Below are 24109 nucleotides of genomic sequence, written 5' to 3'. Positions count from 1 at the left end.
CACCAGCTTAGGTCTCCTGTTAATGTATGCGTTTTGCATCCAGAGGCCCTGAATTGGAGGCAACAGTGGACCAAAGCTTGGTGTAAGAAATAGGATCCTGGGGCTGGAGAGATGGCTCAGCGGTTAAGAGCACTGACTGCTCTTCCAGAGGTCCTGAGTTCAAATCCCAGCAACCACATGGTGGCTCACAGCCATCTGTAATGAGATCCGATGCCCTCTTTTGGTGTTTCTGAAGACAGTGACAGTGTGCTCATATACATAAAATAAATAAATCTTAAAAAAAAAAAGAAAGAAATAGGATCCTGGGTGGAATGAGTTGTAAATGGAGGGGACTTGATCTTTGGAGTGGGGGAAACATACTTTGTCCCTCAGGACCAGCTATGGGGAGCATCTTTTTGAGGCAGTCTTGTCACGTAGCTCAAATTGGCTTTGAACTTGAGTGATCCTCTTGCCTCAGTCTCTTGAGTGCTGGGGTTACAGCCGTGTGCCCTCACTCTTCTTGAATGGACTTGACATGTGACTTGAGTCTGTTCCCTCTGCCCTGTGTCCAGTTACACTGGAGGAATTCAGCATAGAGGCAGAAGCCCTCAGACAATACTCATGTGATGAGGCCTAGGGCATCTAATTCCAAATGTACTGTGCTGCAGGGCTCTCTGTGGACTCATTGTGTATAACCATGGCCCCTCCTCACACCCAGCTGTGGGATCGGAATTCCCAGGTCCTACCACTCAAGCTCTCAGGACAAGGTCTTAGTGTCTATCTCTGGGAGTGAGTTTTAGTTTCATTACAGTTTGTTGCTTAAGTACCTGCGGGCACCGACTGATTCAACCCCAAGACAGTAGTGAACAAGGCTGCTAGGAAGCAGTATCCCACTGTTCTGCACGGGAGATGCAAGGTAGGCAGTTGTAGGGGGATAAAGGCAAAAATGGGGGCAGAGAAGAGGGGGACACACAAGCCTGTAGTTGTACCTATTCAGGAAACAGGCAGGAGGAAGGAAAGTTTCAGGCTGGCCACACTGTCTCAAAATAGGAAAGGGTTGGGAATGTAGCTCAGCCATAGAGTGCTAACCTAATAGGCATGAGGAATGTTCTGTCTTTAGCACAGAGGAGAGAAGCAGTGGTTTGTATCCTTGAAGGTGTTTTATTTATTTTACATTTTTATATTTCTGGGGGCAGGGTGGGCATGAACATGCAGTCAGAGAACAGCGTTTGGGGGCAGTTCCTCATGTGGGTTCAAGGGATAAAACAGGTCATAGGCTTGATAGTGAGCGCCTTGACTGAGCCACCTCATCAACTGTAAGATGCTGTTTCAGACTAGATGGGATGATCTAGAGGGCCTCTTGAGAAGGCGTGTGGCAGCAGAGCCTAGAGTGCAATGGGAGGAAAAGCTACTGGGGTGGGACGTATGGTCGAGCAGGCATGCTCACCCCTCTGCATTTGCTGTTCACAGTGTGTTCTTCCCCACGATCCTTCTCGTGCCCAGACCTTAGCATGGCCTCTGTTCCTGTGTGTAACAAGAAGTCCTAAACAGCTAAGAAACGTTCAGAAATTCCTTAAAGTCTCCTTTCTCTGTGATTCAGACTTCTAGAAATACCACCTTGCCTTGTGGTTGAAGCAAAAGCAGGTGTGGTAGGGGGCTTTGTGGTATGTTTGTGTTTTGTTTTTGAGGAAGGGTTTATGTAGTCCAGGCTGGCCTCTTTCTCTTGCTTGTTCTGCTTCTGCAGTGCTGGGATTACAGAACTGCCATATCCATCCATGGTTCTTTTTCTACTAAACATTTACTGACTATAGCTGCCTCCCCTCTACAAGACAAATGTTAGGATATAGGGCAACTTGTATTTTCCCTAAAATTATTAGCTCTGAGTATTAACTTATTATCTACTGGGGGTGGGGAGTGGGTTTCCTCTGTTTAAGTAGCCTTGCTCAGCCTCTGACACCAACACACTGTGACCAGAGCCTGGGCACCTGCACCTAAGTGGTTTTACTTGCTTGGATCCTGCGACATCCCGCCCCCCTGGGGATGGGCGGCTACATTCATCTGGGGTGGAGAGTGGGCCCCTGGTGTCTGAAGACTAATTTCCTGCCCGTTTGCCCCTCACACCTTCCTGAGCCCAAATGGGAGGCCCAGCTGCGGCCCGAGGGGGAGGGGCACGGCCGCCCGGCAGATGGCGACATTTACATACAGCTGGGAGGCCCCTCCGAGTCGAGGCTCGTAGCCTGGCGTCTGGTGGCTATGCTGGCTTCGCGGAGGGAGGCTTTGTTTTAAGAAGGGGAAACACGCATGCAAACACACAGGGGTCCACACAAAGAACCCAGCATTCTTATTCACTCACCACCTCATCTGTGGGTCTCCCAAACACACGCTTCCTTTTAACCTCACACACAGCCCGCTGGAGACGCATTCACAGCACTCACGGATTCATAGGGTCCTCCACAGTGGACAGGACTTCACAAAAGTACATACATGATAGAAAGGAATGCACACGGCTACAATAAAGTCACCTGTATTTCCGTTCTCCCACTCCAGTAGGCACAGACTCTTAGAGATCTTTCTAACCTCGCAGCCGTGTTAACTGTCCACACAGGTTGAGCCATATACCACCCACCACACACACACACACACACACACACACACACACACACACACACACACACACACACACACAATCAGTTCATCTTTCAGTAGGCCTTACCTGTACTGCTCAGGCACACAGAGGTTTATTAGCTCCTGTCACTTTCAGATTGGTGCATGCAATCAATCACCTCACCAACTCGCCCACATAGAGTTACTCTGTCTCTTTCCCTGAGACCCCTCTCCCTGTCTATAGCCAGGAGGCTGGCCTGAGGGGGCGGGGCGTCCTCTCAGATATAAGGGTCCGGGATCCAGCAGCTGCGATTCCTGAGACTTTCCTCATCCTGTCCCCAAAAGCAATGGTCTCCCTGCAGGTGTCTTCACTTCCCCAGACGCTGATCCTGGCTTTTCTCCTTCCCCAGGTCAGATTCTGAGGGATACAGAAAGGAAAGGGACAGATGGGGTCGGGTCGTGGAGGTCTTAGAGAGTTTCGTGGGGCAGACAGACACCTAGGTCCCCGAGGTCCCTTAACCCTGTGGCCATCTCTGTCCCAGGCACTGCCAGCTGGTGTCTTCGAGCTACAAATTCATTCTTTCGGGCCAGGACCAGGCCCCGGGACCCCACGCTCCCCCTGCAACGCCCGAGGCCCTTGCCGCCTCTTCTTCAGGGTCTGCCTGAAACCGGGAGTCTCCCAGGAGGCCGCCGAGTCCCTGTGCGCCCTGGGCGCAGCACTGAGCACGAGCGGCCCGGTCTACACGGAGCAGCCTGGAGTGCCAGCGGCTGCCTTGTCGTTGCCTGATGGCCTCGTGCGTGTGCCTTTCCGCGATGCCTGGCCGGTAAGCCCAACCTCCACTTCTTTCTGTCCCCCAGCTCCCGGATACTCTTTCTTCCCCCAGAGCCTTAACTCTCCCCTCCCCTGAAACCCACATTCTTAGACCCCTCAGGGATGTCTAAAAACTGGGCTTCTCATCTTTTTGTGGTTTTGTTTAGTTATGTATGGTGTGTGTGTGTGTGTCATACTCACGAATACGCTACAGCGATATGAGGACAATCTCAGTTCTGTCTTTTTTTTTATTATTTTTTTATTTTATTTATTTATTTATTTGGATCTTTTTTTCGGAGCTGGGGACCGAACCCAGGGCCTTGCGCTTCCTAGGCAAGCGCTCTACCACTGAGCTAAATCCCCAACCCCTTAATTATTTTTTTAAAGATTTATTTATTATATGTAGTAACACTGTCTTCAGACACACCAGAAGTGGGCATCAGATCTCATTACAGATGGTTGTGAGCCACCATGTGGTTGCTGGGATTTAAACTCAGGACCTCAGGAAGAGCAGTCAGTGCTCTTAACCGCTGAGCCATCTCTCCAGCCCCTCAGTTCTGTCTTTTGTGGGACCCAGAGATTGAGCTAAGCTTTTCAGGAAGAGCTTTTTACCCAGTGAATCTCATCCTGGTTTTTGTTTGTTTATTTGTTTTGTTTTGTTTTTTTGTCATTGTCTGTATTTTGTTTAGAGACAAGCCCAGCTGTCTCTGAACTCACTATGTAGTTGAATCTGGTCTTGAATTTCCTGAGACTCCTCTTGCTTCCACTCCCATCTCCCAAGTGCTGGGACTACAGGTATGAATCCAGAATGAGACCAAAAATGTTGCTGGCCCCCTGGTTGGCTCCCTCTGGGGATGCTCCATCGCTTAGTCCTAAAACCAGCTTCCAGATTCCATGCTGTGTTCTGGTCTTCCCTGAGCTTCCTTAGCCCTGACCAGTGATTTTCTTTCTTTCTTCTTCCCCCACTCTGCTCAACCAGGGCACCTTTTCCCTCATCATTGAAACCTGGAGAGAGCAGCTGGGAGAGCGTGCTGCAGGTGAGTGGCTTCAGTCTCACTGGTAGGGAGGGCAGTGTGGGGTGCAGGACAGAGAATGAGGCTCGCTGCTAAAGTCGAGCACTCATGCCGGGCCTGTGATGTCATCATAGCCCCGGGATGTGGTGCTGGGCTTGTGGTTCTAAATTTGTGGGCAATTTGGGTATAGAAGAGTCCCGAGGGATGGTTCAACCAGTTGGGAGTGCTTGTTGCTCTGTGGACCAGGTTCTCTGCACCCTTGGGGTGGCTCACATCCATGACTGTAGTTCTAGGAGATCCTTTGCTTTTCTCTTGTATACTACTTATGTGCATAAAAATGTACTTTAGCTCTTGCTCCTGCCTTCCTGCTCCTGCTCTGTCCTCTTGTCCCTTCCACTCTCTCTCCACGTGCTTACGGCCAGTTTCTACCTCTCTACTCTCTCTCCTTTCTCTGCCTCTACTACTCTCTTGACTCCCCTCCCAATCCCTGAATAAACTCTATTCTGATAGAGCAATGTAAGGACCATGTCCTGTGTAGGTTGAGCATCTCTGATACAAAAATGAGACATCCAAAGGACTCCTGAATCCATTTATTGTATCCTGTTGTAATGGAGACAAACTCCCCACATGCTATGCAAGACCCATTGTACCTTGCTCCTAGTCCCTCCCTGGTAGATTCCTGGCACACTTTCTACTGCCGAGCCATCTCCCTGACCCTGATTTTTTTTTTTTAAGATTTATTTATTTATTTATTTATTTATTTATTTATTTATTTATTTAATGTGTGTAAGTACACCGTTGCTGACTTCAGACATGCCCATTACAGATGGTTGTGAGCCACCATGTGGTTGCTGGGAATTGATCTCAGGTCCTCTGGAAGAGCTGCTCTTTACCGCTGAGCCATTTCTCCAGTCCCGACCCTGATTTTGTATTTGAAACAGTGTCTCCTGTAGCCTAGGCTGTCTTGGAAATACCCATATAACTGAGGCTGGTCTTGAACTTCTGGCCCTTCCCGTCTACCTCCTGAATACTAGGGTTACAGGAATTGCCCCCCACTATGCTTCACTTAAAATTTAAGTCATTTTCTTGAAACAGGTTGTCACATAATGTAGAAAGGCCTTGAACTTCCCGTGTAGCCCAGGCTGTCCTTGAATTCACAATTCTTCTGCCTCAGCCTCCTGAGTGCTGGGTTATGAACATGAGCCACCACTTTAAGGTTGGTCGTCTCTTCCTAGCTTTCCGGATAAGGCTCCTCCCTTGGTACTATTGGGCCATCCAATTGGCTTAACCCTTCGCTCTTTTTGAGGCTTTTGCTGGGATTGTAGGCATGAGTGGAGCCACTATGCATAAAATGACCTTGAGGGGGCGCTATGACCTCACTTTTGGAGATCCTGTCCGTTGATCTTGACGTCGCAAGTTGTTAGAAGTCTCCTATTTAAATATTCAAATATTTTGTGGCAAATACCGGAGTAATTTGGTTTCTGAGAATCCTGTTTTCTTAACACTAGATATGACATGCAGGTACCCTAGGTGCATTAAGGGGAGGGCAGGCTTGCTAAGGAGGTCTTATACTCTTCACTTATCCACGACAAGGAATTCCCAGGAGGGGTGGAGATGACCTGAATCCCAATGTTGTACATTCTCCCCGTAGGGCCCGCCTGGAACCTATTAGCGCGTGTGGCCGGTCGCAGACGCCTGGCTGCTGGAGCCCCGTGGGCCCGCGATGTGCAGCGCACAGGCGCATGGGAGTTGCACTTCTCATACCGCGCGCGCTGTGAGCCCCCTGCGGTTGGGGCCGCCTGCGCGCGCCTGTGCCGCTCGCGCAGCGCCCCCTCGCGGTGTGGCCCAGGACTGCGCCCCTGCACGCCATTCCCAGACGAGTGTGAAGCCCCGCGTGAGTCCCTAAGTGTGTCCTGCTTTCCTGCTTAAGTGCGGATCCTAGTCCTTCTCACACCCCATTGATCTCCTTTACGGAACTGAGGACCCCAACCTACTCTAACATTCACATCTTGTTCTGACTTTCTTCTGCTTCCTGCAGCCGTATGTCGAGCGGGCTGCAGCCCTGAGCACGGCTACTGTGAAGAACCTGACGAATGCCATTGCCTGGAGGGCTGGACTGGACCCCTCTGCACGGTCCCTGTCTCCACCAGCAGCTGCCTGAACTCCCGGGTCTCTGGTCCTGCCGGCACTGGATGCCTTTTACCTGGGCCTGGACCCTGTGATGGGAACCCATGTGCCAATGGGGGCAGCTGTAGTGTCAGTATCTTAATTACAACTCGTGTGTGTGCGTGCGTGTGTGTGTGTGTGTGTGTGTGTGTGTGTGTGTATGCATAAGTGCATGTTCGTGCACATGTGGAGGCCAGATGTACCCAGTATCTTTATCGAGCTCCATTTAATTTTGAGACCGGGACTCTCACTGAGCCTAGAGCTGGCCCATCTGGCTGACCTGTCTGTCTTTCTGTCTTTACTCCTTCAGCATCACAGAGCTCACAGATGTGCACTACCAAGCCTGATTTTACATGGGTGTTAGAGATCTGACCTCAGGCCCTCATGTTTGCACAGAAATTGTTTACCTACTGAACTATCTTCCTGGTGGTTCCCCTATACCCCAGGGTCTCACTGTGTAGCCCCTTGCTAGACTTGAGCTCACTATGTAGAACAGGCTGGTCTTGAACTCCCAGAGAACTATCTAGGCCTCATGAACACTGGGATTAAAGGAGTGTGCTACTATGTCTGGCAAGCCCACCCCACACTGCTTTCTTTGAGATAGGTTTTAGCTATATAGAGCCCTCACTAGAACTCTGAGTAACAATGGCTGGCCTAGAACTCCTAAATTTTCTGCCTTGGCCACCTTGAGTGCTAGGATTACAGGTTTGTACCACCATGGCTGACCTGATTAGAACTTTACCTTGTGAGTTCCAGCACCTCCGCTCCCCACCCCAACCCCACCCCTGGCTCTGTAACATTGTGGCCTGGGAGGAAGCCAGGAAGCAACTAACTGGGAAGCTTTGCTGGAGGCTGGCTGTCCTGCCTGCATCTTGGACCTTAAAGTAGGATTAGGATATGAAATGGTATTGAAGAGCAGGAAACATAGCTCAGTGTTGGACCGCTTGCTTTGCACATGCACGGTGCTGAGTTTTGTCTTCAGGTGGGTGGGCCGGGCAGGAAAGAAGCTTTTGTGGGCATGCTGTGGCTTATTCTTGTAACCCCAGCACTTGGGACAGCGAGGCTCCTGAGTTCAAGGCCAACTTGGCCTCCGGGGAACCGAGACCTGCCTTTTAAAATTGCTCTCGTGGAGAATGTGAGCATAGTGTGTGTGTGTGTGTGTGTGTGTGTGTGTGTGTGTGTGTGTGTGTGTGTGTGTGTGTGTGTGTGTGTGTAGGCAGGGCAAGTAGGTGTCATGTGATAGGCTCAGGCATGATGGGAATGAACAGCTCTCTGGGCTTCCAGAGCTCCTCCCCCACTTAGGATTTCATGTGTAGAAGTAACAGCATGGCCGTGTGAGCAGCGCTCCTAGGGGAAATTCCGAACCTGGGGACTTGGGCTTGAACAAAGCCACCCATGGTGGTAAAGGAGAAGGGAGGGATTTGGCTCCAAGAAGTCCCTTGTCTCTCTGTTCAGGAAACCCCGGGCTCCTTTGAATGTGCCTGTCCCCGGGGATTCTATGGGCCTCGATGTGAGGTGAGCGGGGTGACATGCGCAGATGGACCCTGCTTCAATGGCGGCTTGTGTGTTGGCGGTGAAGATCCTGACTCTGCCTATGTCTGTCACTGCCCACCTGCTTTCCAAGGCTCTAACTGTGAGAGGAGGGTGGACCGCTGTAGCCTGCAGCCTTGTCAGAATGGTGAGGTGGGGAAGCCAGAGTGGCCGGGGTTGGGGTGGAGTCTCTGATGCTCAGACGATCCTGGGTGGGAAAGCTGCCTGTGTGCCCTGTGTGCCCCAAGTCCTGGGGACATGACCCCCCTCCCTCTGCCTAGTCTGTGCTATGAAACAGGAAGAATATTCATCTCATAGGTCTTTATTAAGATTTTACCGTCAAGCTTTAATTTAGGCATTGAGGATTTAGCAGAGAGAGAGAAGCCAAAATCCCTGCTGTGGTTCAAGAGGGAGGACAGTGTGGCCAGAACAGACTGGTGAGGGACGAGGTTAGGCTGGTGACAGGGGCAGACCCTGTAACCTGCTTGGATGGTGGTAGAAGGTGTCTTTGGTTTTTCCTTGAGTGAGATGGAGCCACAGGAAGATTCTAAGCAGGGGAGAGCCCTGATTTGGCACAGGTATTAAATGATTAAATGAGGACAGACTGGGTGATGTGGCGTGTGCTTATAAACCCGAGCACTCTAGAAGGTAGACAGGAGGATCAGGAGTTCAAGGTCATTCTGGGCTATATAATGAGTTCCAGGCTATCCCGAAACAAACAACAACAAAACCCTCTAAGAGTTAAGTAAGATCATGAATGTAAAGACCCTGGTAGATACAGTGAGTCTGAAATACTGTTCACAGTTGAACATGTTGGCATAGTTAATTCTAGCATTCTGGAGGCCCAGGCCAGAGGACCATAAATTCAAAGCTAGCATGGGCTAATTGTTTCCTTTGGACTGAGTGACAGAAGGGACTGTACTAGACAATGCCCTTTGGCAAGTACCAGCCGCTGCCTTTTTCCAGGGCCTCTTTTGCCCACTCTTAGGACTCAAAGGCATCAGGGCTGGATGAGGGCACAGGGCACAGTGGCTCTGGGCTGAAATGGAGGAAAAGCAGGAGGGCTTCCCAGAGAAAAGGGCATCGGAAGAGGGGGGAAGCCCCCGCCCAGGAAAAAATGGTGGGCGGGGGAGAAAGGATTGGGAAAGAGATGACTAGGTTCACGTAGCCATGGACAACCTTGCATGATGGCCCGCTCCTGTAACCCCAGCACTTGGAGGAGAGGACATGAGAATCCTATGTTCCAGGCTAGCTATACACTGAGATCTGTTCAAAAATTTAAAAAGGCACGGACGAGAGCCAGCTGGCTCCTAGACGTGGCTCTTTAGATATTCAGACCGGAAACTTACAAAGTATGGTCCAATGGTGGAAAAGACTCAAGGAGGCGTAAGGTGCAAGTGATCGCTTGGCGTTGACACCGTTTCCCCGCAGGCGGCCTCTGCCTTGACCTGGGACATGCGCTGCGCTGCCGCTGTCGCGCGGGATTCGCCGGGCCACGCTGCGAGCACGACCTGGACGACTGCGCCGGCCGCGCCTGTGCCAACGGCGGCACGTGCGTGGAGGGCGGCGGCGCGCGCCGCTGCTCGTGTGCGCTGGGCTTCGGCGGGCGCGACTGTCGGGAACGCGCGGACCCCTGCGCCTCTCGCCCCTGCGCCCATGGAGGCCGTTGCTACGCCCACTTCTCCGGCCTTGTCTGCGCCTGCGCGCCCGGCTACATGGGTGTGAGATGCGAGTTCGCTGTGCGCCCCGACGGCGCGGACGCCGTGCCCGCGGCTCCGCGGGGCCTGAGGCAGGCTGACTCACAGCGCTTCCTTCTGCCTCCCGCCTTGGGGCTGCTGGCGGCCGCAGCTTTGGCCGGCGCCGCTCTCTTGCTCATCCACGTTCGCCGCCGAGGTCCTGGCCGGGATACTGGGACTCGCCTGCTTTCCGGGACCCGGGAGCCTTCGGTCCACACGCTCCCGGATGCACTCAACAACCTGAGGTTACAAGACGGTGCTGGGGATGGCCCCAGGTGAGGGCGGCACATCTTGTCACTGTGACCAATTGACTGGCTTGGTTCTATCCGATCGGACTTTCTTACCCAGGTGTCATAGCCCTCTTCTGACGGAGTCAGAATCGTTGGGGTCTGAATCGTTCCTTGTTTCTCTCCTCCCACAGCTCGTCGGCTGACTGGAATCATCCCGAAGATGGGGACTCTCGATCTATTTATGTCATACCAGCCCCTTCCATTTACGCACGAGAGGTAGCCACGTCCCAGGTTCCCACATTCCAAGTCTTGGGCACTTGGCTCAGTGGCAGTCAGCTTCCTCCTACCCCCCAATATCTTTTCTAATGCTTCTTTCTCATTTTTTTTTTCCAGGCCTGATGCTGCTCCTTCTCTGCCATCGTCTGGAGATGGAGCCTGAATGATTTTATTTGCTTTGTGGTGTGTCCAATCCCTGCCCCACACCGACTGGAGGCTGTTTAATAGGGCTTTATTGTACATATTGCTTATTTATAACCTAGTTTTTGTTATCGCCCCAGAGACATCTATAAAGGTTCTTATTTTGATCAACTACATCAGGCTGAGAACTTTTTATTTTTCCCAAGACAGTGTTTCTCTCTGTAAAAGCCCTGGCCATGGAGGCTGGAGAGATGGCTCAGCGGTTAAGAGGCCCGACTGCTCTTCCAGAGGTCCTGAGTTCAAATCCCAGCAACCACATGGTGGCTCACAACCATCTGTAAAGAGATCTGATGGCCTCTTCTGGTGTGTCTGAAGACCGCTACAGTGTACTTATATATAATAAATGAATAAATCTTTAAAAAAAAAAAGCCCTGGCCATCCTAGACCAGGCTAGCCTCGAGCTCACAGAGATCCAACTGCCTCTGCATCCCAAGTGCTGAGATTAAAGGCCACCCCAACGGGTGAAGTTTATTTTTGATGTTGAAGCTAAGAAAAAGAACTGTCTCATAAGGGGAATAATAGGATTTTGTTGCTTTTAAATTGAGACGGGATCTTGTGATAGCTTGGAGCTCATTATGTAAACCAGTAGTTCTTAACCTGTGGGCCCCAACCCTTTCCGGGGTTGAACAGCCTTTTCACAGGGGTCACACATCAGAGATCCTGCATATCAGATATTTACGATTCATCACAGTAGTAAAATCACAGTTATGAAGTAGCAATGAAATGGTTTTCTGGTTGAGGAATTGATTGAAGGGTCACAGCATTAGGAAGGTTGAGGGCCACTGTGTGGTTTTCTTTTTTTCTTTTTCATTGTTGTTTTTCTTTTTCTTTTCTTTTCTTTTCTTTTCTTTTCTTTTCTTTTTGGTTCTTTTTTTCGGAGCTGGGGACCGAACCCAGGGCCTTGCGCTTCCTAGGCAAGCACTCTACCACTGAGCTAAATCCCCAGCCCCTTCTTTTTATTTTTTATTTTTTATTTTTTTATTTTATTTTATTTTATTTTGGAGCTGGGGACCGAACCCAAGGCCTTGCGCTTCCTAGGTAAGCGCTCTACCACTGAGCTAAATCCCCAGCCCCCCTTCTTTTTATTTTTAAAGATTTATTTATTATATATGAGTAAACTGTAGCTGTCTTCAGACACACCAGAAGAGACCATCAAATGCTGTTACAGATTGTTGTGAGCCACCATGAGGTTGCTGGGTATTGAACTCAGGACCTCTGGAAGAGCAGTCAGTGCTCTTAACCGCTGAGCCATCTCTCCAGCCCTTCTTTTTCTTTTTAAATATGTATTTATCTTATATGAAGGTTCTGTCTCCACACACACCAGATGGTTGTGAGCCACCCTCATGGGTGCTGGGAATTGAACTCAGGACCTCTGGAAGAGCAGTCAGTGCTCTTAACTGCTGAGCCATCTCTCCAGCCTGTTGTTTTTCAACACAGGGTTTCACTGTAGCCTTGGCTGCCCTGGAACTCCCTCACTCTGTAGATCTACTGGGCTGTAAACCAAGTTAGCATCAAATTTGCAGCACCTTTCTGCTTCTGCTTCTTGCCATACCAGGAATTATAGGCATATACCACCGCGCTGGACTAGGCTTGGTCCTTTGATAGTAGGACTCACTAACAGTTTTAGACTTGTAGCACAGGGGATTAGATTAAAATTAAAATATAATTAAAATCAGCCAAGAGAGTCTGGCATGGTGGCACAGGCCTTTAATCCCAGCTCCTGGGAGGCAGAGGCAGTGACTTTCTGTGAGTTCAAGGTCAGTCTGGTCAGAGCAAGTTTCAGGACAGCCAGGGATATATAGTGGGACCCTGTCTCAGAAAGGGGGGAAAAAGGCTGAGGCAGGAGGATCATAAGTTTAAGGCTAACCTAAGCTGTATGTCTTTCTCAAAGATAACATAAAGCAAACCAAAACAAAAATAAATTTAAAACCCAGCCAACTAGAGAAGGGCATGTGCCAGGGTCCAGGTCAATTCCTAGTATAAACATTGGATGTTCTTCCTGTTCTTCCTGTTCTTCCTGTGGCAGCATGGCCTGCATTGACTTCTGGCAACAGTGTGGGTGGTCATGTACATGAAACATTGTATACCACGAAGCAGGTCTGCATTCTGAGGCCTAGAGTTTTCCTGGGGTCTCAGTCAGGCAGATATAGTTAATAGCCCTCCTGAGGCTGAGCTGTGACACAACACGGCCCAAGCTGTCACCATCATCCACATCATTATGGACTGTTGGGTCTATGTGTGTGCCCCTCCCCCCCATCCCAGAAGGATGTTCCAAGGGGTAGAAATACTGCCCAAAAGCCACGGGGAGATGCTGCCATCTCTTAGGACATCAACAGGGTCACATGTATCCTGAGGCTTGTTTGTTTTTAAATATGTGCCTGAGAGTGACTTTGAACTTCTGATCCACCTCCCTCTATCACCTGAGTGCTGGAGTAGGGTCCTGAGTCACCATAACCGGTTTGTGTGGCACGGGGACCAGGGCTTTGTGAAAACTCTCTATCAACTGAGCCACACCCCCTGTTAAAACTTCGAGCTTCAGAGTGAAGTCTGGATGGCCTTACATGGTCACTGTCCCTGGTTCCAATCCTTGTCACCTCTGCCTTCTGCCTGCACTCCAGCTCTCAAACTTGTCCCCTTTTTTGGTGCCTGCTTCCCCTTTATCTCCCTAACTCGGGTTCCACAGAATTAGTTGACCCAGATCTTGTTCTAGGAGCTGGGGATACAGCATGAAGACAGGGTCTCACTTTGACCACTCTCAGGGACCCTTCTCCTGAGGTTAAAAAAAAAAAAAAATCACACCGCCTACTCACAAACCAGTGTGAGAATCATGACTCAGCTACTTACTGGGCAATTGCATAGCTTCTGTTTCCTGTGTAAATTGCATTGTTTGTGTGGGTTGTGGCTATTTTTCTCTGGACTTTGTAGCTGTGGCCTAGTCTCAGAGTTCCTCTCTAATCCTGCAGAAAGGTATCTCCTTTCTGAATTGTACGGTTGCTGGAATTCTCCCCTGCTCTGAAGGCTTTGGGCTGTCCCTCTGATACTGGGTGTGACCTCCTATCACCGACAGGAAGCAAGGAGGGCAGAGATGCTTTGTCTCTGGAATCCTCACCGCTAGGAGGGCGCTTAAGGAACTCAATCCGCTAAACTCAAGAGTGGCGGTGGCGGTGGCGGTGGGAAGCTCTAGGAAGAGTCGGCTCCCTCTGGGGACGGGACAGGGGCGGGGTCTATTCGGTGAGATCTGAGGAGAGCAGTGCCTCCCTAGCTCAGAGCGTGGAATCTCTGCCTGACTGGAATCCGGTGTAACAGTGCCTGCTTGCGGTTGCTTCGGGTTTAGAACCCTGGGTGCGAAAGTTCTCCCCGCCCAAGGAAGCAGGGCGAAGCGGGAGGGTCAGCCTGGGGTACGCGGGTCTCACCTGGTCCCCATGAATAACAAGGCGCGGAACCCCGCTCCCTCTTCAGTCCGGGCAAACACCCCGTCCCGGACACCCACTCCCGTCCGAACCGCGACCCCAGTCAGGGCCTCGACCCCGGCGCACAACCGGTCTCCGGTCCGAACATCCATCCGGGTCCGGACTCCTGCTAACCCTGTTCCAATTCGGTTCCCTACTCCAGCCCCAGCCCCTGCCCCAACTCCAACCCCAGCCCCAACTCCAGCCCCAGTCCCGGCCGCAGCACCGGTGCGGACTCCAGCACCAGTCCGGGCCTCCATTCAAGGTCGGAGCTTTCCCACGATCTCTCCAGTGAGATTCTTACGGAACTTGGCCTTGCCCGCGGCACAGCCCCTTTCTTCCGGGGGTGCTGGCTCTCTCTCAAAGGATCTCACGCTCGCTCAAAAGCAGAAGCCCTCGATCCACAGCCTAGCGGAGGCCATCCAGGGGCCCTTTCCAGTGCTCACTCCCTCGGCCTCCTCGGAGACCCACGGCTCCATACCGGACCCCGCCCCTCCCACTGACTCCTTGGCTTCCACTGCCATGGCCTCCAGTACCTTGGACCCCATTCCGGGCCCCAAACCTACACTAGAGTTCTTGGCCTCCCCGCTGAAGGAAACCCCTGATTTGGGTAAGCTCTCCACAATTTCCCCAGCACAGAACTTCGTTTCCACTAAGGAGGTCCCCTCCACCAGCGAGGACGTCCCAACGGCCAACAGAATCTTGATCCGTGTGATGTACTGGTGAGGGGCTCTCCCTACCCTCGAAAGAACTGGACCCGGCAGGTGCTGGAGTTCGGGGCATGTATGTGCAGGCCCGGGTGTGCGCGCTAGGTAGGGAGGCAGATCCACAGAGTTCTGACTGCCACCGCTCTGTCCCTCTGAGATCAGAAAGCTCTATTCAGTTTCCCACCCTGGCTCTCAGCGTCTTTCATTCACTCCCACCTACCCTTGCGTTCCGCCTTTGATCTTTACTCTTTCGCTCGCTTTCATTTGCACATTTACTGACTTTAGGCTTCATTCACTCCTCTCCCTTCAAACATCTGTATGAACGACTTGGCTGCTGCCCTTCGCTTTTATTCATTCATTAGTGCGTTCCCCACCTGGCAGTCAGAATCATTCATTTAGCTGCTTGAATCCTGCCTCTCAACTTCATGCATGCATTCACTCTTGTTCGTTCGTTCGTTCGTTCGTTCGTTCGTTCGTTCGTTCGTTCGTTCGTTCGTTTGTTGGTTCATTTCTAAGGATGGGTAGAAGTGCTAAGCTTCATCCACCCTCAACCATTCAACATCAGCATGATCAATGGCTCTAAACTGTGTTCTCATTCATTGATTCATACACGCATTCACTGGTGATTCCTATGACTGGGAATCTGTTCCCACTCCTCCCTTGGCTTCCCTAGCAGGCCAAGCAGTGCACAGCCTATGCCAACCTGCAGAATTATGAGCAGAGAGGCACTTCCTGAGGAAGGAGGAGAGGCCGTCCATGTCCGAGCTAAGCTGGGTGGTCAGGATGGTTTTGCTCCCTGGTGACCCCTGAGCCACCATTTCTCAGAGAAGAGGAATGAGGCTGCTGAATGAAGAGTGGAAATGGAAGTGGGGGGTGGTGTTGGTGGGGGGACATAGTGGGGCAGCCGGTGAACAAGTACAGAGGCTCTAGAGGCTGAAAGCAGCTCTCAGTTGCTGCTTCAGGCTTATGAAGTGACCTGAGTGGAGTAGCACAGGTCAAGGCTGTCTTCCTCATTGCTTCTGGAGAACTCCAGGCCCTTGACTCACACTCTTCCTCCTTCCTTTGGCCCTGCCAGGGAACTTCCACCTGCTCATCTCCTGTCCCACAGTGTCTGTTTCTCTCTTCCCAAGCTTTCTCTTCTCTTCTCTCTCCCTTCTTTCCCTCTCCAATCTTCTCTCTCCTCTTTTCTCTCCTCTTCTTCCTCCTCTTCTCCCTATGTAGCCCTGGCTGTCTCAGAACACTCGCTATGTAGCTCAGGCTGACCTGGAATCCACAGAGCTCTGATTAAAGTATGGACCACACGCCTGGCTCGACAGCTGTTTAGACACCCATCAGGTGTCTGTGGCACCAGGACAGGAGACTCCCGTCCTGGTAGCTCTGACATGCTAGTGTGGAGGGGCAGGCAGGATGCACAGGAAGGCATCCAGGAGGGTCACAGTGTCTACTGTGAGGGTCAAAAAGCCTCGCTGAGGTGACCTGAGGAAGGGAGAGGACCCATGCACATCCTAGGGAGGAAGGAGCATTCTGCAACCACCTACCAGTACCAAGGCCCCGAGGCAGCGCACACCTGCAGTGTTCAAAGACCAGCAAAGAGAGTTCTGGAGCTGGGCAAGGTGGGGGACGGAGGAGGAGGGATGATGGGCACAGTTACGTGGGCACCCAGGAAGGTGAGGAGGAGGAGGAGGATTTCTCCCTGAAATGGTACCATGGGAATGGGGGAGGTGTCCAGGAAGGCAGGGATGGGGGCAGATTCAGACTCACTGCTGCTATAATGTCTCCCTTATTTCTTTCCTGCCTCCCTTCCCCTGCTCTTTGCTTCCAGTGGCCTCTGAAGCTATGGCCTTCGGGTGAGTAGTTTCTCCTTCAGAATGTAAGGGAGCAAATGATGCAAACACTGGAAGGTGGGGGTCCCTGTTTCACTCCCATCACCCTGTGACTCCATAACCCCATCTCTTCCCTCTCAGTACATTCTACTGAAAAAGACCCTGGAGCATCAATTTCCAAACCTTCTGGAGTTTGTAAGTGTACCGGTAACCCTGCGGGGGAAGGAGTGGTCAGGGTTCCCAGACCCCTGAGAAATCTTCAGTCTCCTCCACCCACAACATTCTCTTGCCAGGAGGAGGAAAGAGCTACCCAGGTTACAGGGGAGTTTGAAGTGTTTGTGGATGGGAAATTGATCCATTCCAAGAAGGTGATTCTGGGATCAGAGGGTGGAGAAGGGGTACTGGGAGGTTGAGTCACATCTGGACTCTTTCTCCTTCATACCCAGAAAGGCGATGGCTTTGTGGATGAGACTAGTCTGAAGAAACTTGTGGGTGCTATTGATGAAGAGATCAAGAAAAGGTAGCAGCAATAGTGGAGCTGGACATGAGTGAGGTGCAATGGAGGGTCATGAGGAAGCGTGCAAGTAAGTGAATAGGGGCAGGGCAATATCTAGGATCTACTACAGCTCAGCTGACCTTCACCCTCAAAACCATGGAACATCACTGCTGTTATTTTTATTTTATATTGACAGAGGGGGGGAGAGAGAGAGAGAGAGAGAGAGAGAGAGAGAGAGAGAGAGAGAGAGAGAGAGAGAGGCCATAACATCATAACATGTATGTGGAAGTTAGGAGACTCCACAGTGTAGTTTCTGGGGATTGAACTCAGATCATCAAACTTGGCAACAAACTCCTCTACTCAATGAGCATTATTGCTGCTCCCCTATCCCCCACTTGAGGCAGTCTTATTGTAGAGCCCAGGCTGTCCTAGAAGCCTTTAAGTAGTTCAGGCTGCCCTTGAACTCCCAGCAATCCCCTTGCCTTAGCTTCTTTTTTTTTTTAATTAATTAATTTATTTTATGTATGTGAGTACATTATGGCTGTCTTCAGACACACCAGAAGAGGGCACCAGATCTCATTACAGATGGCTGTGAGCCTCCATGTGGTTGCTGGGAATTGAACTCAGGACCTCTGAAAGAGCAGTCAGTGCTCTTAACCAGTGAGCCATCTCTCCAGTACTTGGCTCAGCTTCTTTTTCTTTTTCTTTTTTTTTTTAAAGATTTATCTATTTATTATATATAAGCACACTGTAGCTGTCTTCAGATGCACCAGAAGAGGTCATCAGATCTTATTACAGATGGTTGCGAGCCACCATGTGGTTGCTGGGATTTGAACTCAGGACCTCTGGAAGAGCAATCGGTGCTCTTAACCACTGAGCCATCTCTCCAGCCCCTTGGCTCAGCTTCTTTTTTTGGTTCTTTTTTTTTTTTTTTTTTTTTTTTCCGGAGCTGGGGACCGAACCCAGGGCCTTGTGCTTCCTAGGTAAGCGCTCTGCCACTGAGCTAAATCCCCAGCCCCTTGGCTCAGCTTCTTAAGTGTTGGGATTTACACGTCTGAGCACCCCTCAACTCCCCCCCCCACTTTTGAGACAGAGTCTTACATAACCCAGGATAGCCTCAAACTTGTTATGGGGCTGAGAATGACCTTCAACTACAGATCCACCTGCCTCTACCTTCCAGTTGCTGGGGATTACAGGTGTGATCACCATCCACAGATTCTTAGGTGTTGTGGTGGAAGCCAGAGCCTGCATATGCTAGGCAGCCATTTTACCAACTGCACCACTCCTCGCACCCTCTTCTCATTCCTCCCATTTTCTTTCGGTGCTGGAGATTGAACTGTGTAGAGTAACTTTTATTCTCCTGATGTAATTGTCATCTCGGAGACTTCCTCCTCCATCTGCTAACCTAGGCCTAGTCCTGGAAACTTCTAGCCTCTGTACGATCTTATCTGAGCCTAGAATGTTTTCAGCCTGAGACTTGCTGCTGAGTAAGCTCACCCTTTCTTGTTCTTCCTGAACTTTGGCTGGCTGGTTCAACTCAAACTCCTCTCCAAGCTGATTCAATCTGTCTTCTCTCAGTTTCTCACTGAATTGCTCTGCTTGGCCTCGTACTAACTTAGGGAATCTGTTCTAATCATCTGGATCCTTCTCATTCTCCAACTCATTCTGTCTTCATCTGTGTCTAGCTTGTTCTCTCTCTGCAACCTGCCTCTGTACAACTGTCTCAGTAAAACTCCTCCCTTTCTAAATTTTTCTCTCTGCATTGATCTCTTAGGTAGCTTCCCTTTCCCCTCTCTCCTCCTGAGAGGTGGGCAGATCCTGTTCTGTCAATTATTTCTTTCTTTTCTTTTTTTTTTTTTTTTTTTGGTTTTTTTTTTTCGGAGCTGGGGACCGAACCCAGGGCCTTGCGCTTCCTAGGCAAGCGCTCAACCACTGAGCTAAATCCCCAACCCCCTGTCAAATATTTCTGATTCATCACTTTGTCTGCCACTCGATTAGACATCGCTTTCAAACATGGGTGCTTCTTTCTACAAACTAACTTTACCTTCATAGTTTGGGATTAAAGGTGTGTACTAAGAGTTGAGCCAGACCACAGCTAGAAACAGATTTTTTCAGTAAATGACACAATTTCAGAACTCACAATGTGATCAAATATCTTGCATCAGACCTGGGCTGAAGCCCACTCATGGGAGGTGAGAGCTTTACCGTGGAGTTGCATCCACTTTTTCTCCTGTCTTATTATTATTTTGAGATAGGGTGTAACAGCACATGCCTGTAACCCCAGTACTCAGGAGGCTGAGGCAGGGGGATTGAGGTGAGTTTGAGGCCATCCTGGACTGCATAGATAGACCCTGTCTCAAAACAAAAGACTAACCAAAGCTAAAATCATTAAAAACCCAGTTTGTAGTTGCCACAACACACTTCAACTCAACAGTGAGATGTGGCTAGTGTACTGGGCTACGTTGATCTGCATTGGATTGTAGATATAGTATACAAAGATGATCTGGCATTATTTTAAGATGTTTACATAGATAATATTTGAGATACTAAAAGATGGGGTTGGGGATTTAGCTCAGTGGTAGAGCGCTTTGGGTTCGGTCCCCAGCTCCCAAAAAAAAAAAAAAAAAAAGAAAAGAAAAGAAAAAAAGAGATACTAAAAGATGTCTGCAATGACTTATATACCATCGATGCTTGGATTTTCTCCTTCAACTTGTGAGCATGAGCCGAAGAGATTTAGTCTCCTAAGCAGACATTGATGAGCCACACCCCCAGCCCCTCATTGGGGGATTCTAGGGCTCTACCACTGAGCCACGCCCCCCGCCCCTCACTGGGGGATTCTAGGCAGGGGCTCTACCACTGAGCCACGCCCCCAGCCCCTCACTGGTGCACTCCACTTCTGAGCCTGATACGGAAAGTTTTTGTTTCTAGATTTTGGGAGTTAATAATTATTTCAAGTTGGCCTAAAATTGTAGAATATCTTGTCTCAGCCACCTAAATGCTGGGATTACAGGTGTGGGCTACCACCTGGCTCTAAGAGAAAAGTTTTAAAAATGGAAAGATGAGGCCATTATGATACCTGAAAAACACGTCTTCAGATTATCTAGTATCCAGTCAAGGATCTCAAAAATATCCTCCTTTTTTTTGTTTGATTTTTGTTTTTTTTACAGCTGAGCATGGTGGCTCATACTTGTAATCCCACTTACAAGCACTAGGTAAACTGAGGCAGGAGGAGGCTCACTGGGAGTGTGAGGACAACATGGACTCCTCAGAGCATGTCTTAAGAAACCAAAAGACTGGGGAGGCTAAGGGGCTAGCTCAGTGAGTAAGAGCACTGGCTGTGAAGAGAGAGGAGCTGAGTTCAAATTCACAGCACTTGGGTATAAAATTGGGCATGTCCACACATTCTTGTGACTCCAGTGTTTTGAGGCAGAAACTATGTGAGTCCCAGGGTCTCACTGCCAAGTCAGTTTAACTGAATCTGTGTTAAAGGGGCTGGAGAGATGACTCAGGTGCTAAGAGCACTGACTGGGGGTTGGGGATTTAGCTCAGTGGTAGAGTGCTTGCCCAGCAAGCGCAAGGCCATGGGTTCGGTCCCCAGCTCCGGGGGAAAAAAAAAAAAAGCACTTACTGCTCTTGCAGTGGTCCTGAGTTCAGTTCCCAGCACCCACAGGGTAGCTCACAGCCATCTATAACTCTGGTTCCAGGCAATCAAACACCTTCTGACCTCTTCATGCTCTAGGCGTGTACATGGTATACACAGAATTATATGCTGGCAAGCACTCCTACTTATAAAATAAACATAAATAAACCTTAACAGAAAATAAGTTGGAGTGTGATAAAAGATACTTACCATCTGCCTCTGGCCTCCACACATATGTGTATAGGCACACAACACATGCACCCACATACACAAGTGCACATAGGCCACACATAACAACCACAAAAGTGCTGGCCATGTAGCTCAGAGGTTAACATACACATATACATATACCTCACATGAAGCCCTATAGAAATACCAATATTTTAACAGGGAATTGTTACTATTTTGTTTTCCTTCTCTCCCTGTCTCAGGAACCTCAGCGGGATGATGAGAAGGGCTGAAATGCTGCCAAACCAGGTCCTTTTCTGATGGTGGCTGGGGCTTGGTTAGGGCTTGGGAGAGTAAAGAAAAATATAATCTGCTTCCCTGTGTCGGCGTCTGACAATGTCTGCTGTCTGTCACCACCACACTAATGCCTAAGGTCTGAGACCGTCACCTGCTACTGGGCTTTCAGCATCTCCCCATCTGGTTCAAGGCAGAGTGGGGAGGAAGGACAGGGAAGGTCCATTCTATGCCCTTAAAGACTTGAATGCTAAAGGCCTGGTTCCCAGGCTGTGCTGCTATTGGGAGGCAGTGGAGGCCACATCAGGACGTAAGGCCTGGCAGGAAGAAGTTACGCTATTGGCTGTGTGCACTGCAAGGGGACATTGGGATCCCAGACCTTTCCTTTCTCTCCTTGTTTTCTTCCACCATGAGAAGCCACGATGTACCCTGTCACCACAGGCCCAAGGCAAAGGGCCAGTGACCATGGACTGAGGCCTTTGAAACTATGAGCCAAAGTGAAGCTTCTCTCCGTATACACTGATTGTCTCAGATACTTCAGGACAGTGATGGGAAGCTGGTTAGATCCATCACTTGGAATATAAGGCTAGAGGAATACAAGTTTCCAGGTGGTCCAGCCTCGATGCCTTGTCCTGTCAAAGCCGGTCTGTAACTTTTGTCATGTCTTCATTCCCAACAGCCTAATTCTAGACATGTTTGGAAAACTTTTGATCCTACTGACATGGCTAAAAGTCAAAGCCAGGTGGGCACAGTGGCTCACACCTTTAATCCCAGCACTCAGGAGGCAGAGTTAGGCAGATCCCTGAGTTTCAGAACAGCCAGAGCTGCATAGTGAGACCCTGTCAACCGAACCAAACCAAACCAAACCAAACCAAACCAAACCAAACCAAACCAAACCAAACCAAACCAAACCAAACTGTTGAAATGGAAAGAAGGATTGCAGTTGCTCTCAAGGCTTTCTTCTCTTTTCAAAAATATATTTCAAATTAAAAATACTTTGTGGGGTTGGGGATTTAGCTCAGTGGTAGAGCACTTGCCTAGGAAGCGCAAGGCCCTGGGTTCGGTCCCCAGCTCCGAAAAAAAGAACCAAAAAAAAATACTTTGTAAATTTGAGTGACTTGATAGTTATTTTTCTTGAAAGCCTTATTTATTTTTTAACAGTCATGAGTACACTGTAGCTCTCTTCAGACTCACCAGAAGAGGGCATCGGATCTCATTACACATGGTTGTGAGTCACCATGTGGTTGCTGGGACTTGAACTCAGGACCTCTGGGAGAGCAGTCAGTGCTCTTAACCACTGAGCCATCTCTCCAGGCCGATAGTTATTATTATTGTGTGTGCAATCAGAGGAAACTTTTGTGAAGTCCCTTCTTTCCACTTTTTTTTTTTTTTTTTTTTTTAGACAAGTTCTCTCTGCAACCCTGGCTGTCCCGGGTTCTGTTACATAGATGAGGCTTTGAACAGAAAGAGCCAAAGCATTCTGCCTCCTCATTGTCGGGTTAAGAGACTTGCTGCCACGCTCAGCTCAGGCTCCATCTTTAAGCAAACTCTTCCAGATGACTCGGGTTCAATTCCCAGCACCTACATTGTACACCTTTAACTCCAGTTCCAATGGATCCTACAGTGTCTTTGGGCCTCTGAGGGCACAGGCATAGATGTAGGGAGAACACCCATATATTTAAGAACAAATTAAGTTTTTAAATAGGATGCTGCAAAACTATTGAGTGGTGTTACATGCATTTAACCTCAGCATTCCAGCAGGATCTCTGTGAACCAGAAACCAGCCTGGTTTACATAGTGAGTTCCGGGTTAGCCAGGGTTACAACCTATGTAGTGAGAGCCTATCTAAAAAATATGGTTTACTGAGGGCTGGGGAGTTGGCTCAGTGGTTAGAGCACTGGCTGCTCCTCCAGAGGACCTGAGTTCACTTCCCAGCACCCACACGGCGGCTCACAGCCATCTGTAATGATGGAATAATCTTGATGCAGATATGGTGACAGAACATTCTTATGTATCAATAAGTCTTTAAAAAATAAGTAAAACTGTGGTTTATTTGTGAGACGGTGGTGGCAAGATGGGGCAGTGTAGTGGATAAAGTTGTTTTGGCCAAGCTGGACGCCTGGGAACCATGTGATGCAAGGGAAAAGGCTGCAAATGGTCCCCTGGCCTCACATTCACCATGTGGCAAGGGTGCCTACCCTTAAAGAAATGTAAGTGCGAGCACTTAGAAAGCATCCAATCTACAAACGAAACCTCACTCACATTAGTCATGAATCCCAAAATATTCTTAGCAAAAATCATGCGAGACCTATAAAAGCTTTAAAACCCAAAGGGCATGAAGCAACCTGAAAAGTTCCACACAACTGCACAAGACACATCACAGACGCCAGTTCTCATTCACACACAGATTTAATGCAGCCCAGATAAAAAAATGCCACCCGTTTCGGTAAAAAAATAGTCACATCGATCCTAAAGTTGCATTATAGAAAAAAAAAAAAGGCCAGCTGATGTTGGCACGTCTTTAGACCCAGCACTTGGGAGGCAGAGGCAGGTGGATCTCTGAGTTTGAGATCAGCCTGGTCTATGGAGTTCCAGGACAGCCAGGGCTACACAGAGACCCTGTTTTGAACTCCTCTCCCTGCAAAAGTGGGAGAGACAGCAAGTCTCTGGAGACGTTGCTCCTAGAGCTGCAGTGTCCCAAATGGAGACTGATGTCAGCGTCTCACCTTTATCATTCACAGTGGCTAAGATTTTTTTTTTTCAGACAGGGTCTCACAATGACGTGTGTGTCAGGCTAGGCTCAAACTCAACCATCCTGTCCTAACTTTCTGAGTCTGAGATTGGAGGTGTCAACTCTACTTGGCTACATGTGGCAAGGCCAGTATGGTCAGGCAGGAGAGCACAAAGGTTGGGCATGTACAGCTATCAACATTCCTGCAGGGCAGAAGGATCAAATGCAGTCGATGCCAAGAAAGCAGCCATAGTG

At 49.6% G+C, this 24109-nt stretch overlaps 2 protein-coding genes across 5 annotated transcripts; both read left to right on the top strand.

Moving 5' to 3' along the window:
- The first annotated feature begins 2111 nt into the window (after positions 1-2111).
- Positions 2112-10660, top strand: Dll3 (delta like canonical Notch ligand 3). 2 transcript variants are annotated; one of them, XM_006228611.5, is made up of 9 exons: positions 2112-2993; positions 3126-3407; positions 4374-4431; positions 6059-6301; positions 6446-6663; positions 8029-8251; positions 9535-10114; positions 10261-10345; positions 10463-10660. In XM_006228611.5, the coding sequence occupies exons 1-9, from the start codon at positions 2931-2933 to the stop codon at positions 10466-10468; spliced, it is 1758 nt and encodes a 585-aa protein (XP_006228673.1). In that variant the 5' UTR covers positions 2112-2930; the 3' UTR covers positions 10469-10660. The 2 variants fall into 2 exon arrangements, with proteins under 2 accessions (XP_006228673.1, NP_446118.2); NM_053666.2 differs by having other exon boundaries at positions 2921-2993; positions 6059-6313.
- Positions 10661-13916: 3256 nt separating this feature from the next.
- On the top strand, positions 13917-21203 carry Selenov (selenoprotein V). Of its 3 annotated transcripts, none has more exons than NR_146923.1 (6): positions 13917-14605; positions 16525-16549; positions 16667-16720; positions 16819-16893; positions 16972-17109; positions 21093-21203. NR_146923.1 is itself a non-coding variant. In NM_001166396.1 (6 exons), exons 1-5 carry the CDS (start codon positions 13969-13971, stop codon positions 17047-17049), a joined length of 981 nt encoding a protein of 326 aa, NP_001159868.1. In that variant the 5' UTR covers positions 13917-13968; the 3' UTR covers positions 17050-17109; positions 21093-21203. The 3 variants fall into 3 exon arrangements, 1 of the variants encoding a protein (NP_001159868.1); NM_001166396.1 differs by having other exon boundaries at positions 13917-14717; NR_146924.1 differs by lacking the exon at positions 16819-16893.
- Positions 21204-24109: the final 2906 nt, after the last annotated feature.

This window comes from Rattus norvegicus, chromosome 1 (assembly GCF_036323735.1).
Source record: "Rattus norvegicus strain BN/NHsdMcwi chromosome 1, GRCr8, whole genome shotgun sequence".
Classification (NCBI taxonomy): domain Eukaryota; kingdom Metazoa; phylum Chordata; class Mammalia; order Rodentia; family Muridae; genus Rattus; species Rattus norvegicus.
Note: the sequence above shows the minus strand (reverse complement) of the source record. Positions and strands in the feature narration are given on the sequence as shown.